The 17,636-nt window shown below is 46.0% G+C and overlaps 1 protein-coding gene across 8 annotated transcripts in view; it reads left to right on the top strand.

Moving 5' to 3' along the window:
• Positions 1 to 17,636, top strand: part of LOC124034632 (dmX-like protein 1) — a 52,695-nt gene that overhangs the window by 14,006 nt on the left and 21,053 nt on the right. For 7 of the 8 annotated variants that reach the window (XM_046348065.1, XM_046348064.1, XM_046348063.1 and 4 more), the window contains exons 11-25: positions 612 to 791; positions 1,830 to 2,065; positions 7,414 to 8,101; positions 8,204 to 8,325; positions 8,456 to 8,545; positions 9,093 to 9,192; positions 9,300 to 9,419; positions 9,533 to 9,754; positions 10,266 to 11,963; positions 12,131 to 12,241; positions 12,524 to 12,693; positions 14,420 to 14,517; positions 14,633 to 14,798; positions 15,069 to 15,345; positions 15,450 to 16,459. In XM_046348065.1, coding sequence (XP_046204021.1) covers positions 612 to 791; positions 1,830 to 2,065; positions 7,414 to 8,101; positions 8,204 to 8,325; positions 8,456 to 8,545; positions 9,093 to 9,192; positions 9,300 to 9,419; positions 9,533 to 9,754; positions 10,266 to 11,963; positions 12,131 to 12,241; positions 12,524 to 12,693; positions 14,420 to 14,517; positions 14,633 to 14,798; positions 15,069 to 15,345; positions 15,450 to 16,459 — 5,288 coding nt within the window. The remainder of the gene's footprint in view (positions 1 to 611; positions 792 to 1,829; positions 2,066 to 7,413; positions 8,102 to 8,203; positions 8,326 to 8,455; positions 8,546 to 9,092; positions 9,193 to 9,299; positions 9,420 to 9,532; positions 9,755 to 10,265; positions 11,964 to 12,130; positions 12,242 to 12,523; positions 12,694 to 14,419; positions 14,518 to 14,632; positions 14,799 to 15,068; positions 15,346 to 15,449; positions 16,460 to 17,636) is intronic. The other variant, XM_046348062.1, reaches the window with a different exon arrangement.

The following is a 17,636-nucleotide window of genomic DNA, read 5'->3' as shown; positions in this document are numbered from 1 at the left end:
CACCTTGTAAACTTCCAATTCCAATCATCTCAATTCAAACTGTCAGTAAGCAAATGGAAAGGCAACAAATAGGCTATTGATAGGCTGACTAGTGCCCGATCATAATAGCCATTATTTCATTACCTGTAGAAAATGATTAACAACATACTTTCCAGTGAGAACTGCAAGCTGATAATTGCTTTTATAATTCATCACAAGTGGCCACAAACTCAATCACATCACATAAGATAAAAAATATATATATATTTTCCACCACTGTTTGAAGCAGGCGTGAGCCGGTTGTGTAACGAGCCTCAGAGGAGAGGAGCCAGAATGACTGAGGGATTCGTATGATAAGTGGTTTTATAACGGATTGCAGTGCTTTTAAACGGCGACACGGCCATTATTAAATCATTTGCAGAAATAAAATAATATTTTCATCCTGAATTTGTCTTTCTGATCGTCCGCTGCCCGCCCCTCAGCATGAAACATTCCGACCGCGCCGCACATTTTTCTGTCGTGTGATATGGGAGTCCCAGGGTAATGCAGGGCTCTGCAACCAGGACCAACTCTGTGCACAAATGACTGTACACCAGTTAAGTGATCCAGTATGGGTGTGTTGTTTGGAGCAGATATCCCCCTGCTGCCCTCTATCACGTCTCTGTGTGGGGGAGATGACGAGGAGCCTGGCGGGCCCTTCACCGTGCACTGGCTCAACAACAAGGAGCTGCTTCTCACCCTGGCCATGGAGGTGTTCCTGCAGCAGCTCAGAGGCAGTGTGGAGCAGAACCACTCTGAAAACTCCCAGGAGGGTAGGTACTAGGTAGAGAGTAGGGGTGGATTCATTAGGACACAATGTTTTGCAACGGAAAATGCTTTGTAAAGAAAACAAGCTTTTTTTAATTGGACAAGTTCATGTTAGTACCTCAGAGTTTTGTCTGTTTTCTTAGGTTTGGTTCTTAGTGAATACACCAGGGGTAGGCAACCCTTGTCCCGGAGATCCTTACTAATTAGTGACCTTAATTCATCCATCAAATAAGGGTGGAACAAAACCCAGTAATCATCCGGACCTCCATGGAATGGAGGGAATTGACACGTGACCTAAATGATTTCATTCTCACACTTTACCAGATTGCACAACATGTCATAAAATAAAAAGTCATAGAGCAATATAATACACTTTTTTTAAAGAGGCAATCTGCAGTTGCTTCATCCGGAGTTAATGAAACATAGCCACTGTTTCTTGAACAATATAACATATTAACTGCCTCATGAGCTTAGTTCAACTGTCGTACCTCATCAGAACCCCAATATAAAAGCTTGTTTTACTCCACTGTTTGTAAACAAAGTAAATGTAAGGAAACACTATATAGTCACAAAACATGGTTAAAACTGTAATTTTGTCATGGATGGTCAGCCCTTGCATCCGTAGCTCTATGAATTTGAGTGGTTACATTTCTCCAGCCCTATCCCTCAGCTGTTTAACGAAATGGTTGGGGAGATCGCTTTAAATCAAATCAAATCAAATTTTATTTGTCACATACACATGGTTAGCAGATGTTAATGCGAGTGTAGCGAAATGCTTGTGCTTCTAGTTCTGACAATGCAGTGATAACCAACAAGTAATCTAACTAACAATTCCAAAACTACTGTCTTATACACAGTGTAAGGGGATAAGGAATATGTACATAAGGATATATGAATGAGTGATGGTACAGAGCAGCATACAGTAGATGGTATCGAGTACAGTATATACATAGGAGATGAGTGTGTAGCACCTACTGATTGCCGCTTTAACCTAGAAATGAAAGGTCTTTGGATATGAGCTCTCCTGTTGGTCTGTCTCCCAGAGCTTGACTATGAGGAGGTAGAGGAGGCTTCTAGGCGAGCGGCAGAGGGAGGACCCGATGTGGCGTCCACCCAGCTGCCTGCTGCAGCGGTGGAGCACCAGGTAGAGGTGCTACTGGAGGACTGGAACAGAGGGGCAGACATGCTGTTCAGTATCCACCCCATGGATGGCTCTCTGCTGGTGTGGCATGTGGACTGGCTGGATGAATACCAGCCCGGCATGTTCCGGCAGGTCCAGGTATGTTATCTTCATCAGTAAAGCAACCTAACTGACATTTATTTTGCTTTGCATCACAATACAGTGCCTTCGGCAAGTATTCAGACCCCTTGACTTTTTCCACATTATGTTACATTAGTCTTATTCTAAAATTGATTAAATTGTTTTTGTCCCTCTTCAATTCCCCATAATGAAGAAGTAAAAACACTTTTTTCAAGATACCTTATTTACGTAAGTATGCAGACCCTTTGCTATGAGACTTGAAATTGAGCTCAGATGTATCTTGTTTCCATTGATCATCCTTGAGATGTTTATGCAAGTTGGAGTCCACCTGTGGTAACTTGAGTTGATTGGACATGATTTGGAAAGGCACATACACCTGTCTATATAAGGTCCCACAGTTGACAGTGCAAAAACCAAGCCATGAGGTCAAGGAATTGTCCGAAGAGCTCAGAGACAGGATTGTGTCAAGGCACAGATCGGGGGAAAGGTACCAAAAAATGTCTGCAGCATAGAAGGTCCCCAAGAACACAATTATTTATCTCAACGTCAACAGTGAAGAGGTGACTCCGGGATGCCCTGGGAGTTCCTCTTTCCAGTTTCTGTGTTCTTTTGCCCATCTTAATCTTTTATTTTTATTTGCCAGTCTGAGAGATGGCTTTTTCTGTGCAACTCTGCCTAGAAGGCCAGCATCCCGGAGTCGCCTCTTCACTATTGATGTTGAGACTGGTGTTTTGCTGGTACTATTTAATGAAGCTGCCAGTTGAAGACTTTCTCAAACTAGACACTAATGTACTTGTCCTCTTGATCAGTTGTGCACTGGGGCCTCCCACTCCTCTTTCTATTCTGGTTAGCGCCAGTTTGCACTGTTCTGTAAAGAGAGTAGTACACAGCGTTGTATGAGATCTTCAGTTTCTTGGCAATTTCTCGCGTGAAATAGCCTTCATTTCTCAGAACAAGAATAGACTGATGAGTTTCAGAAGAACATTCCTTGTTTCTGGCCATTTTGAGTCTGTAATCGAACCCATAAGTGCTGATGCTACAGATAATTAACTAGTCTAAAGAAGGCCAGTTGTATTGCTTCTTTAATCAGAACAACAGTTTTCAGATGTGCTAACATAATTGCAAAAGGGTTTTCTAATGATCAATTAGCCTTTTAAAATGATAAACTTGGATTAGCTAACACAACGTGCCATTGGAACACAGGAGTGATGGTTGCTGATAATGGGCCTCTGTACGCCTATGTAGATATTCCATTAAAAATCATCCGTTTCCAGCTACAATAGTCGTTTACAACATTAACAATGTCTACACTGTATTTCTGATCAATTTTGTTATTTTGATGGACAAAGATTTTTGCTTTTCTTTCAAAAACAAGGACATTTCTGTGAACCCAAACTTTTGAACAGTGGTGTATGTAAATGTGATATTTCAGTTTTTTATTTGTAATAAATTATCTGTTTTTGATATAACATTATGGGGTATTTTGTTTTTAAGATTGGTGAGGGGAAAATCTATTTAATCCATTTTAGAATAAGGGTGTAACGTAACAAAAAGTCATGTGGAAAAAGTCAAGGAGTCTGAATACTTTCCGTAGGCACTGTATGTGATCGAACTGCATGTGATCTCTGATGGATTGACCTACCCTGTCATAAAAGTATCAGTAAAGTTGCATAACTGACATTACTATGGTTCCTGCTTCACAATAGAACAACCTTTTCTGAGTCAAGATCACTTATGCAGTCAAAAAGCAAGCCGTGAACTACCGCTCAGAATTTCTTTTAAAACATGACTACATTTATTTTAGATTAACCTAATACAAACAGTTTTGGAGGAATTAGGTTTGTGCAGCAGGCCTACTAATACATTCACAGCATATTGTCTATATGCCTGGCCTTTCAATATTTTCCTTCTCAGACCATATTATATTTCAAATCTCGAGCTTTGGTAACAAAATAGATCACTTGGTGTAGCACTTGCGAGGCACAGCTGAGCAAAACTGTAAATAATTAGCTTTTTATTTTACTGGACTGATGGTACCTGCATCTGATGGTCATGGTGCTTTCAAGACAACTGTGAAAAAAGAACATCAAATCATGATGTCAGTGATCTTCAGGTCTGAGCTCTGGAAAGATGCCCGAGTTTCCGACTTTGAATTCCGAGTTGGATGACCGTTCAATAAGATCGGATCTTGTTTTTTTTTTCTCTCCAGAGTTCCTAGTTGTGTTGAACACTATATATTAGTCTCAGCGGAGGGACCATAGAGGTGACGCAGTCTTCCACCTGACGGCTAAACTCGAGTCGCACCGCATCCAAATCATACACAAATTCATGTTGTTCCTATGACCAGAGAAAGTGAAATTCCTTGATATTAAAATAGACACACGAGCTGCTAATCATAAAGAACACCGGGCTATTGATATACTTAGCTACCCGTTCATTGCAGCGCGAGTGGAAGTAGAGATGTTTTGTAATGGTGTTGAATAAAAGAGAAACAAAAACAGCAGCTCTTTGCGGGAATTCTTTGACATTCTCTGGTCTTTTATAAAGTTATGAAATCTAATGTAGATTAATATCAAAGTTTACTGTGGCCGGGGTCATGGAAGCTATAGGCATGGTGATTTGGAGCTATCCGATTGGCCAGCGCAGTAGATGTACTCGATTTAGCCACAGATCTTCTAGTCTGCTGGGTAGGCAGATTCTTAAAAATATTTTCAGGCAAATGAAATTTTCCAGAACGGGAACACTTTGCCTAACCGGTGCACAGGGCTTCTGAATCAAGGGCACCTTCCGCCAACAGCGCAAGCCTTTATCGTTGGCTTTTCTACAGAAATGTGTGGTGAGGCCTCCCGAGTGGCGCAGCTGGGTTTGATCCCGGGCTGTGTTGCAGCCGGCCCCGAACGGGAGACCCATGAGGCGGCGCACAATTGGCCCAGCATAGTCTGGGGAGGGTTTGGCCGGCCCAGATGTCCTTGTCCCATCGCACTCTAGTGACTCCTGTGGCGGGCCGAGCGCATGCATGTTGACACGGTCGCCAGGCTTCCTGGTTAAGCGAGCAGTTATGTCAAGAAGCAATGCGGCTTGGCAGGGTCTTGTTTTCAGGGGACGCACGGCACTCAACCTTTGCCTCCCCCAAGTCCGTACAAGAGTTGCAGCGATGGACAAGACTGTAACTACCATGAAATTGGGGAGAAAATGGTTAAAAAATACGTTTTTAAATGTGTGGTAATCGACTAGGAAATTCCGGTTGGTGACCACTGCAATAAAATAATAAATAGGATATACAGTGTTCCTTTTGTTCCATAAATATTATTTTTATACCCAAAATACCTCTGTTTGTTTGTCGTGTTATGTTCAGAAGTTCACAGGAAAGAGCGGTCACGACAACGCAGACGTATATTCCAAATAATATCCATAATGTCCACAGAAACATGTCAAACGTTTTGTATAATCAAACCTCAGGTTGTTTTTCAAATATATTCGATAATATATCAAAGGCGATGCACTGCAGTACTTAATGCAGCTGGTGTCAGCAGATACTGACTGTAACTTTTGACACCCTCTTTGTTCAGGGACACATTATTCAAATTATTTTAGTCACATTTCTGTGGAAATTGTTCAGTTTGTATGTTCTTGAATCTTGTTTTGTTCATACAAATATTTACACATGTTAAGTTTGCTGAAAATAAAAGCAGTTGACAGTGAGGATGTTTTTTTGTTGTTGCTCAGTTTAGTATTCTCTCATACTATATCTTCACATCACACAGAATCCCTATATAACGTATTCAAACAATTTAGGTATTTATATCCACACCACCCCATCTGCATCCTGTGCACGTATCTTCAACGGTTCTCTAGCCTCCCAGAAACTATGGTACAGTGGTCCCATATCACATGGGACAATTCTCAGAAATGCCTATAGACTTCTACTGCCTATAGATGTAAATCAACACCCCGTGCTATTACTAGTAGTCCCAGGCGATGATGGGCAGTGGTGGATGGAACCCCTCACTAAGGTTATAGGTCAAACTCTCTGTCCCTCAATTATTTGCAGATGCTGTGTCTCCTCCTGGGCAGCTCGCAGTATGGGTCTGGGCTGGTCCTCATCTTTTGGTCAGATGGGAATTTCCCTCACGTTTCATAAAATGCCCCACCGGTTTTCCTCGCAGACCCTCACTAGAAAGCTCCGCAGGCAGAATCAGTCATCCTGTTTCGTTGACTCCAGATTGTTGTGGAAATCCAACACGGACACTTAGTCCCTAAAGTACCAGTCTGAAGTCTGCCAGGAGCTCTGTTGGGTCAGTCCCGTTAGTTCTCTTATTTACGGCTATACAAACAAGCTTCACGGGCATGGTTCATAGGGTTGGTTCCTGTATGTGACTGGCACCGTCTCCTATCTTAACTTATAGAACATACTCTGGGCGTTCTGACAAAACGTCTGAAAAGGGGGTCATGACGGTCTTCCCTTCATATCTCTACCCAGCATCTACAGGAACCAATGATTGTATGAGACAATATGTACAATTCAAGGCTATTTTTTCAGACAACAAATGCACTGCTCTGTAATGCACTGTCAACTGTTGAAAATTGTATATAGAAAGGTGTGTTTCTTTCTAAATCATGTCCAAACAATTGAGTTGGCCACAGCTGGACTCAAATCAAGTTGTAGTGACATCTCAAGGATGATCTAAGGAAATCTGATGCACCTGAGCTCAATTTGGAGTGTCAGCAAAGGGGTGTGAATATTTATGTAAATGAGATATTTCTGTATTTTATTTTCAACAAATGTGCAAACATAAAAAATAAAATAATGTTTTCACTTTGTCATATTGTGTGGAGATGGGTGAGAACAGATTGATTTAACCCATTTTGAATTCAGGTTGTAGGACAACGAAATGTGGAATAAGTCAAGGGGTATGAATACTTTCTGTAGGCACTGTGTTATGTGGTCTGACTGATTTCATTTTTGTTTCTTTTTTGTGTATTTTAATACGTGGAATATTAACATAAATCAATGTGCTACTAGTTGAAAACAACATTAGCTGTCTCCAAGAAACTAATCATTTTGACAGTTGCGTTGTACAGCTTACATTTTAATGGATTCTCACTGACGTTGTGTTAATTATATTCTAATTAAGTCTGACATGATTTGAAATTGGAAATGCGTTTATCTGCAGTATAATGGTTGGGCCTCTTTTGATCCGGCAGTCAATGCTGCTGATGGAATCTCAATGACATTTATTAGGGCTGGCTGCCTTCATTTGATAAAAATGTCAGAAAGTGTAATGCATAATAATATGCTAATTATCTTTGGTGAATAAGTGAAGCAGCACCAACTGACCAATCATGTCTCCGTTGTCCCGTGACAGGTGTCCTTTGTGTCCCGGATTCCTGTGGCCTTCCCCACGGGCGACGCCAACTCCCTGAGCCGCAGCGTGGTCATGTACGCCTGTAACAAGAACGTGGACCTAGCCATCCAACATGGCCGCCAGCGGCCTGCCGGCCTGCCACATTCCTCGTCGGTGCTGATTCCCTACGGCCAGAGCAAGGCGACCTCCAACTCCAGCAGCCTCCGCCTCAGCATCTTCACCCCCAACGTGCTCATGATCTCCACACACTCCGATGGCTCCCTCAACCAGTGGGCGGTCAGCTTCGCAGAGGAGTCGGCCTTCTCCACTGTGCTCAGCGTGTCCCACAAGTCACGCTACTGCGGCCACCGCTTCCACCTCAACGACCTGGCCTGCCACTCCCTGCTGCCCCTGTTGCTCACCACCTCACACCACAATGCTCTGCGCACCCCCGACGTAGACAGTGTCCCCGCCCCCTCGACCACCCTTTCTCAACCCTTTGGGGGCGGGCCCAGCCGGGTGTCCCTGGGCGCTGTGTCGCAGGACCCCAATGCCATCTACAGCGAGCTCATTCTGTGGAGGGTGGATCCAGTGGGACCTCTGTCCTTTTCTGGAGGGGTGTCTGAGCTGGCCAGGATCAACTCTCTCCACTCCTCCGCCTTCTCCAATGTAGCCTGGCTGCCCACACTTATCCCCAGCAACTGCCTTGGTAAGGAAGGAGACCGTCAGTGGGATTTACCTTTGAAAACTCTGGTAGCTACAATATCTGTCAGCAGATGGCTTGTTGCAATAGTTTTCTTCTCTACTGCAGGTGTCTACTGCAACTCTCCCAGTGCCTGCTTCGTGGCCAGTGACGGTCACTCGCTGAGGCTTTATCAGGCTGTTATTGAAGCCAAGAAACTACTCAGTGAGCTCTCCAACCCAGATATTTCAGTAAGTCGACCACCAGCACAATGTCTTTTTTTGATATCTCAGATCAACATCATTTTTATTTACCCTCACTATTCTCGATATCTAAACATTTACAAATATATATATATATTTTTTTATTACTTTGTCTCAGAAATATGTCGGGAAAGTTTTTAACATCATCAGCCAGCAATCGACTGCTAAACCAGGTTGTATCATCGAGCTAGATGCCATTACTGACTTCGTAAGTATACGTTTATGGGAGAAGGAAATATGTTCTATTGAGTGCACACAGATTTTCACTGACCTTTTTCAGCACCATGATTGGGGTTTGCTAGGCATAGTAAGCGCAATCCAATATTGAATACATGACTGAATTCTATTTAACACATTGTTTAATGGCTTCTTGCCATCTTAATGAAAAGGTCAGGTGTTTTACACTGTAGCCTTGCCAGTAGGCCTGAAATCATGCGGAGCTACCACCAAGTCACAGCCTGGCCTTGGTATGAAATAGTTCACTTTTTGTGTGTGTGTGTATTATGATTATGATTATGCATGGTTAGATTCTATGTATTTATGTATGGAAGCATGAGCACACTCTTTAGTTGTTCCCCTCGGTGACAAAGTATATCCTGTCCTATTGTGTGTCCTGTCTAGCTCAGTATGTAGAGTATGGTGCTCTACCAACTGAAAAAGTATAAAAATGTATGCACTCACTACTATAAGTCGCTCTGGATAAGAGCGTCTTGCTAAATGACAAAAAATATAACTGCAAAATGTGTGTTCTGCAGCAGGGGAAGGAGACTCAGCTGCTGCATGTGTTTGAAGAGGATCTGATTCTGGGCAGTGAGCGGAGAGAAGCCACTCAGGAAGCTCCCCCTATAGAGACTGGTAGGATTAGGGGAGACACTCACTAATATAACCTTCACTTTACTCTCCAGGCCATCTCATTCAGTGTGATGTACGTGTCCTTGTTTGTTTTGTTTTTGCTCCTGCAGCCTCCAGCCAGCCAGGCTTCTCCGCCCGCTTCTTCCTGGTGGTGGTAGAGTTTACCCAGACTGGCAGGTCTTTCCTGCATATGTGGCACCTGCAACTGGCAGCTGGCCAAATCACTATGGGTGTGTGACCTCAAGGATCCATTTCTATGTTACAGCATTGTTGGGCATTTTGTGCCAGCCAGCAAGCTTTAACCTGGCTCTAAAAAAACATATTTGTTTTTGTGTCTTTACAGACGAGACCGGCGCTCCGCCTGAAAAGGAGAATATGACCTCGTCACCAATGAACAGCTCCTTTAGCTTTGAGACGTTCAGCTCCCCCTCGGCCCAGAAGAACAAGCCTTGCACGTCCAACCTGCAGAGTGCCAGTCGCCTCACCCTGGCCACTCACAGGTTGTACAGCCAGGAGCTAGCACTTCCAGATGGTGTTGAGGTGATCAGTGTCACGCCCTCAGCAGGTGAGAGGGAACTGAACCACAGTCACACTGCCCTCCTCTCCTGTATAATGGGACAATCCTGTTTGTTCTTCCACAGGAATGTAATCAACTCACAAAGTTGGCTAATTCTATAGAATGGAACCAGTTCAACTGAAATTGGATAAGAGATCATTAACAGCCCTTTGTTTGGAAAGGTTTTGGGGGGTGGATGCATCTTTGTTACTTTGCTGGCATCAAACTGTTATATTTCAGCATAGATATAGCTTAAGTCAATTGTATTGAGTTTGTGTCTTAAAAAAATTTTTTAACTTAAAAATAAATAAATAATCTTATTGACAATTACGGCCTAGGAACAGTGCCTCGTTCAGGGGCAGAAGACAGATTTTTACCTTGACAGCTCGGGGATTCGATCCACCATCCTTTCGGTTACTGGCCCAACGCTCTAACCACTAGGCTACCTGCCGCCGCAAGTGTACAAGGCTACCCAGGAAGTATGGCTAAACTAACTAACCAATGATTGTTCTTGTTCCAGGTCATCTGAGCGCGTCCTCCCTGCAGCCGGCAGGTGGCGCTCCCTATCTCCTGGCCACTTCCTGTTCAGACGGGAAGGTGAGGTTCTGGAGGTGCAGGGTGGCTGCAGTGGAGCCAGACACCAAGGAGCTGACGTACACCTGGGAGGAATGGCCTCTATTGGTGGAGGAGGGGCTGGGCAACAGCAGTGCCGTGACCGTGTCAGGCAGACCAGTCACGGTCAGCTGTTGCCACACCAGCCGCATTGCAGTGGCCTACCGACACAACCCTAGCCCTCACCTGAGCCCAAACCACCTGAGCCCTAACCCTCAGCAGGGTGTCAGGGAACCACTGGTCCATGTAGGGTTATTCCAGTGTGAGTCCACAGGTGGCTCCCACTGGGTGCTAGAGCAGACCCTCGTCCTGGATGCCTCCACTCCCACTGGTAACAATAACATGGAGAGTGGCGTCAAGGACCTGAATGTGGAGAATAATAACCTGGACATCTATCTGCCCAATGACGACTGCCTGGGGACCTCTGGTAAGAGTCTGGTCCACCTGGACTGGGTCTCCAGGGAGGACGGCTCCCACATTCTTACTGTGGGGATTGGTTCCAAACTCTACATGTATGGCCTGCTCTCTGGCAAACCTCCTGAACTGGGCCTGTCTGAGGGCCCCAGGGAGCAGAGCTCTTCCCGCCTGGTCCTCCTGCGCTCCGTGGACCTGGTCTCCTCTGTGGAAGGCTCCCTGCCCATCCCCGTCTCCCTGTCCTGGGTGAGAGACGGCATCCTGGTGGTGGGCATGGACTGTGAGATGCACGTGTACTCCCAGTGGCAGCCCCCGGCCCTGGCCAAGTCCACGGCCTCGAACACCACCACCACAGACATGGGCAGCGTGTCATCTCTCCTGGCTGCAATGAAACAGAGCCATGAGGAGGGCCTGAACCCCGTTCCTCCCAAGAAGAGCTTGACCAGGTCCATGACCAGCCTGGCCCAGAAGCTGAGTGGGAAGAGGACAGTGTACGACCTGCCTGCGGAGATGGAGGACTACGGGCTGTTTGAGGCGGCACACCACCTGTTTCCCACCCTGCCCCAGTACCACCCGGTACAGCTGCTGGAGCTCATGGACCTGGGGAAGGTCCGGCGGGCTAAGGCCATCCTCTCCCACCTCGTCAAATGCATTGCCGGGGAGATTGTGGCCCTCAAAGACAACGGCACCAACCAAGACAAGCGTCTCCGCTCGCGCACCATCAGCGCCGGCGGCAGCACCTCCAGAGACCCCAAGCTCTTCAGCAAGGGCGAGAGCTCGGACTACACAGAGATAGACTCCATCCCTCCCCTGCCCCTGTATGCGCTGCTGGCGGCCGACGAGGACTGCTCCCCCAAGCCCAAGGATAAGGTGGCCAGCTTGAGTGGAGACAGTGGCCACGGGTCCAGTCAGACGGACGCCTACGATGAGCTCTTCCAGAGCAGCGGGGTGGGTGTGGACGACCTGGAGCATATGGACAGCGACCAGGAGGACGGCTGTGCTAAGGTCATAGACCTGTCTCAATATAGCCCCACCTTCTTTGGGCCAGAGCACGCCCAGGTTCTGTCCAGCCACCTGCTCCACTCCAGCCTGCCGGGCCTGACCCGCATGGAGCAGATGTCCCTCATGGCCCTGGCTGACACCATCGCCACCACAAGCACTGACATCCGGGAGAGTCAGAGCAGGGGTAAAGGTACTGTATCTCATTTAACCCAACACAAACTGTCCTTTTATAGTCCTTCTCCTTACAAAATGTTGTTCAATGGACTACTATGAACAAAGGGGGTGTATTTGTTTTATTCTAGTAGAAGGCCTGTGAGGAAGGGTACTGCAGATGGTCATGTTCTTTCCATTGACTAGGTGGAGAGACTTTGGATGAGTGCGGTCTGAAGTTCCTGTTGGCTGTGAGGCTCCATACGTTCCTGCTGACCACCCTGCCTCCTGCCCATCGCGCTCAGCTGCTTCGCCAAGGTAGGCAGGGCTGAACTCAACACAACTGAGCACAGCAGCCCACTGAGGTTCAGATGGCTAGAACATGATTCTTGTTGCAACACTAGACTTGTGGGTTTAATTCCTGCATGGCTGACCTATGCTGATTAGCCTATTTATTTTTGTAAAAAATACATAAATTAAATCAATGTGGGTAAATTAACATATTATTACATAGTCAAACAGCTCTAGTTCCTCCAGCCTGGTGCTGTGTAGACTAGTGTGACGTTTGATTGTCTTGACAACCTGTGTTTGGTCCTCCAGGTCTGTCCACCTGTCACTACGCCTGGGCCTTCCACTCCGAGGCTGAGGACGAGCTGCTCCACATGTTACCTGCCTTGCAGAAAGGAGACCCCACCTGGCCCGAGCTCCGTGCCATGGGCTTGGGCTGGTGGCTCAGGAGCACCAATAAACTCCGGAGGTGTATAGAAAAAGTGAGCCCATGTGTCCCATATACCTATTGCCATCATTTTTCCTCCCTTTAAATAAATATATACATGCATGCATACATACAGTGCATTCAGCAAGTATTCAGACCCCTTGACTTTTTCCACATTTTGTTATGTTACAACCTTAATCTAAAATTGATTAAAAAAAAAAAGAATAATACATCAATATACACACAATACCCCATAAAGCGAAACATTTTTTTTTTAATGTTTGCGTATTTATAAAAAAATGTCAAACTGAAATATGACATTTCCATCAATACTCAGACCCTTTGCTATGAGACCCAAAATCCACCTGTGGTAAATTAAATTGATTTGGACATGATTTGGAAAGGCACACACCTGTTTATATAAGGTCCCACAGTTGATAATGCATGTCGGAGCAAAAACCAAGCCATGAGGTCGAAGGAATTGTCCGTAGAGCTCCGAGACAGGATTGTGTCAAGGCACAGATCTGGGTAAGGGTACCAAAAATTTCTACAGCATTGAAGGTCCCCCGAGAACACAGTGGCCTCCATCATTCTTAAATGGAAGAAGTTTGGAACCGCCAGGACTCTTATTAGAGCTGGCCGTCCGGCCAAACTGAGCAATCGGGGGAGAAAGGCCTTGGTCAGGGAGGTGACCAAGAACCCAATGGTCACACTGACACAGCTCCAGAGTAACTGTGAATATGGGATAACCTTCCAGAAGGACAACCATCTCTGCAGCACTTCACCAATCAGGCCTTTATGGTAGAGTGGCCAGACGGAAGCCACTCCTTAGTAAAAGGCACATGACAGCCTGCTTAGAGTTTGTCAAAAGGCATCTAAAGGACTCTCGGACCATGAGAAGCAAGATTCTCTGGTCTGATGAAACAAAGATTTTGCCTGAATGCCAAGCGTCATTGAGACTGGTGTTTTGTTGGTACTATTTAATGAAGCTGCCAGTTGAAGAATACGGAGGGGTCTGTTTCTCAAACTAGACACACTAATGTAATTGTCCTCTTGCTCAGTTGTGCATCGGGGCCTCCCACTCCTCTTTCTATTCTGGTTAGAGCCAGTTTGCACTGTTCTGTGAAGGGAGTAGTACACAGCGTTGTACGAGATCTTCAGTTTCTTGGCAATTTCTCGCATGGAATAGCCTTCATTTCTCAGAACAAGAATAGACTGACGAGTTTCAGAACGTTCCTTGTTTCTGGCCATTTTGAGCCTGTAATCGAACCCACAAATGCTGATGCTCCAGATATTCAACTAGTCTAAAGAAGGCCAGTTGTAATTGCTTCTTTAATCAGGACAACCGTTTCCAGCTGTGCTAACATAATAGCAAAAGGGTTGATCAATTAGCCTTTTAAAATTATTAACTTGGATTAACTAACACAACGTGCCATTGGAACACAGGAGTGATGGTTTACAACATTAACAATGTCTACACTATATTTCTGATCAATTCAATGTTATTTTAATGGACAAAAAATGTGCTTGTCTTTAAAAAAATAAAGACATTTCTAAGTGACCCTTAACTTTTGAACGTGTGTGGATAGATAGATAGATAGATAGATAGATAGATAGATAGATAGATAGATAGATAGATAGAGAAGAGTTATTGGTTGCCTTTGAAATACAAAAGGAGAACAGAGTCAGATTTTGCTGCAACACAGAATTCAGTAATATAAATCAGAGAATGTGGAATGACCTATATACAAATGTGTTTTTCTACCTCCGTTATTCATCAGGTCGCAAAAGCGTCTTTTCAAAGGCAGAACGATCCTCTGGACGCCGCCATCTTCTATCTCGCTATGAAAAAGAAAGCGGTGGTCTGGGGACTGTACAGGTAACATCTTTGAGAAGTTCTTGAATATAATTTCCCATATCCCCTGAAAAGATTGAAACAATTATTTCACATTACAGATAGTCTAATGCCAACGTGTGTTGTTCCATCCATCAAGGTCTCAGAAGAATGCTAAAATGACTACGTTCTTCAGCAACAACTTCAGTGAGGAAAGGTGGAGGAGGGCTGCCTTGAAGAACGCCTTCTCTCTGCTGGGGAAGCAGCGCTTCCAGCACTCTGCAGCCTTCTTTCTTTTGGCAGGCTCCCTCAAGGACGCTGTGGAGGTAAAAAAAAATGTCCTAATTTCGCTGTCAGCAGCTACAGTAGATATGAGGTCCACCTTTTCCAAAGATTTTCAGGAGAGAGGTAGCTCTCTCTTTAAAAAATATATATAATTAAATAAAAAGTTGTATCTTTGAGCATTTATACAATTTACATCTGGCCATGCAAAGGGTAGAGATGACCTTATTTGATATTCCTGTGCGGTATTTTTCTGTGTTGCTACTGCAAATGCTTTCAACACTGTTGGATGAGGTATGGCCTGCCTTGTACAGGTTTGCCTGGAGAAGATGCAGGACCTGCAGTTGGCCCTGGTGATCTCCCGGCTCTATGAGTCCGAGTTTGAGACGTCCTCCACCTACAAACGCATCCTGCAGAGACACGTGCTGGGCCAAGACCGCCAGCTCCCCGCCCACCAGGACCCCTTCCTGCGTAGCACGGCTTACTGGGTGCTGGAGGACTACAGCCGGGCCCTGGATACTCTGTTGGAGCAGCCTGCTGCCCCAAACCTAGCGTCCTCTACTCAGGCTGGCCACACAACTCAACCAGGTAGTAGTAAGAGAACGATGCTTTTTCCCTTAGATTTGACGTTTGATTATTTTAAGATAATTTGATGATGTGAATGCCTGGGGAAATGACAGAGCTGTGATTTGCAGGTACCTCGTCCACGTCCCTCTGTAGCCCGGAGGTCTTCAACTTCTACACCTACCTCCGCACACATCCCTTACTGCTGCGCCGCCATTTTGGCTCGTCTGAGAAGACCAGGGTGGGTCTGACAGCGGAGGGTCGCATGGCAAACTCAATCAGCCTGGTGGAGAGGAGGCTGTTCTTCACCGCAGCCTACGCTCACCTGCAGGCCGGCTGCCCCATGCTGGCCCTGGAGGTCCTCTCCAAAATGCCTAAAGTCGTCAAAAGATCCAAGCTCCCCCAGGACGATACCACCAACCCCGACCTGAGTGAGACGAAAAAGGAACAGGCGTCAGATTTGGACTGGTCTCAGCCCGCGTTGAACGGCTTCGAGTCTGTGTCAGACAGCTTGTCCAATAGCCAATCGGACTCTGTGCTGAGTTTTGACTGGGGCCAGCCGTCTGTGTCGGTTCAGGATGAAGCCCTGGAGTTGAAATGGGACAGCGACAAGGAGGAGGAAGAGGAGGACGACGAACTACAGGGCTTGGCCATGAAGAGTGCCGACAACACCAGTAGCGTCTTTCAAGATGCCATCTCTCCATTGACGGAGACGCTGCTGGACGAGGGTGACTTCCTCATGCCCTCTGAGGACATCCTGGCCGCTCAACTCAAATTCAGCGCCTGCCTAAAGATCCTGACCACGGAGCTGCGGACTCTGTCCACGGGTTACGAGCTGGACGGGGGGAAGCTCCGCTACCAGCTGTGCCAGTGGCTGGAGAGGGAGGTGGTGGCCCTGCAGAGGTGCTGCAGCTACAAGCCCTGCCTGCCAGAGCTGGCCCTGGGAATGGCAGGGCCGGGTGGAGAGGAGGCGGCCCAGGCCCACCCTGGTGAGGCTCAGCGCACCCGCAGACACTGGCTCCAGAGCAACCAGCCTCTCCTGCGCATGTTCCTCAGCTACTGCAGCTTGCACGGCTCCCACGGAGGAGGCCTGGCCTCGGTGCGCATGGAACTCATCCTGCTGCTTCAGGAGTCCCAACAGGTACAGCACACACCAACGCACACGCTGTATGTTGTCAATCTTATTCAAATGAGTAACTAAAGGATACAATAACCAAATATAATGTGTACAAAACATTAGGAACATTAGCACCCCCTTTTGCCTTCAGAACAGCCTCAATTGGTCGGGGCATGGACTCTACAAGGTGTTCCACGGGGATGCTGGCCCATGTTGACTTCAATGGTTCCCACCGCTGTGTCAAGTTGGCTGGATGTCCTTTGGGTGGTGGACCATTCTTGATAAACACGGGAAACTGTTAAGCATGAAACACCCAGCAGCGTTGCAGTTTTTGACTCAAACCAGTATGCCTGGGAACCTACTACCATACCCTATAGAAATGTACATATTTTTTCTTGCCCACCCTCTGAATGGCACACATACACAATCCATGTCTCAAGGCGTAAAAATCCTTCTTTAGCCCGTCTCCTCCCTTTTCATCTACACTGATTGAAGTGGATCTAACAAGTGACATCAATAAGGATCATAGCTATATTGGCCATATCACAAACCCCCGAGTTGACTTATTGCTATTATAAACTGGTTACCAACGTAATTACATTTTGCCATACCTGTGGTATACTGTCTGATATACCACGGCTTTCAGCCAATCAGCATGCAGGGCTCCAACCACCCAGTTTTATAATTATACTGAACAGAAATATAAACGCAGCATGCAACAATTTCAAATATTTTACTGAGTTACAGTTCATATAAGGAAATCAGTCAATTGAAATCAATTAATCCATGGATTTCACATGACTGGGATTACAGATATGCATCTGTTGGTCACAGATACCTTAAAAATAGAAGGTAGGGGCGTGGATCAGAACCAGTCAGTATCTGGTGTGACCACCATTTGCATCATGCAGGGCGACACATCTCCTACGCATAGTTTCTCAGGTTGTTGATTGTGGCCTGTGGAATGTTGTCCCACTCCTCTTCAATGGCTGTGCAAAGTTGCTGGATATTGGCGGGAACTGATCCTCAATCCAGAGGATCCCAAATATGCCCAATTGCTAACATGTCTGGTTAGTATGCAGGCCATGGAAGAACTGGGACATTTTCTGCTTCCAGGAATTATGTACAGTTCCTTGCAATATGGGGCTGTGCATTATCATGCTGAAACATGAGGTGATGGCGGTGGATGAATGGCACGACT

Source organism: Oncorhynchus gorbuscha, linkage group LG04 (genome assembly GCF_021184085.1).
Source record: "Oncorhynchus gorbuscha isolate QuinsamMale2020 ecotype Even-year linkage group LG04, OgorEven_v1.0, whole genome shotgun sequence".
NCBI lineage: Eukaryota > Metazoa > Chordata > Actinopteri > Salmoniformes > Salmonidae > Oncorhynchus > Oncorhynchus gorbuscha.
The sequence above is the reverse complement of the archived record's forward strand: the minus strand, read 5'-3'. Positions and strand labels throughout refer to the sequence as shown.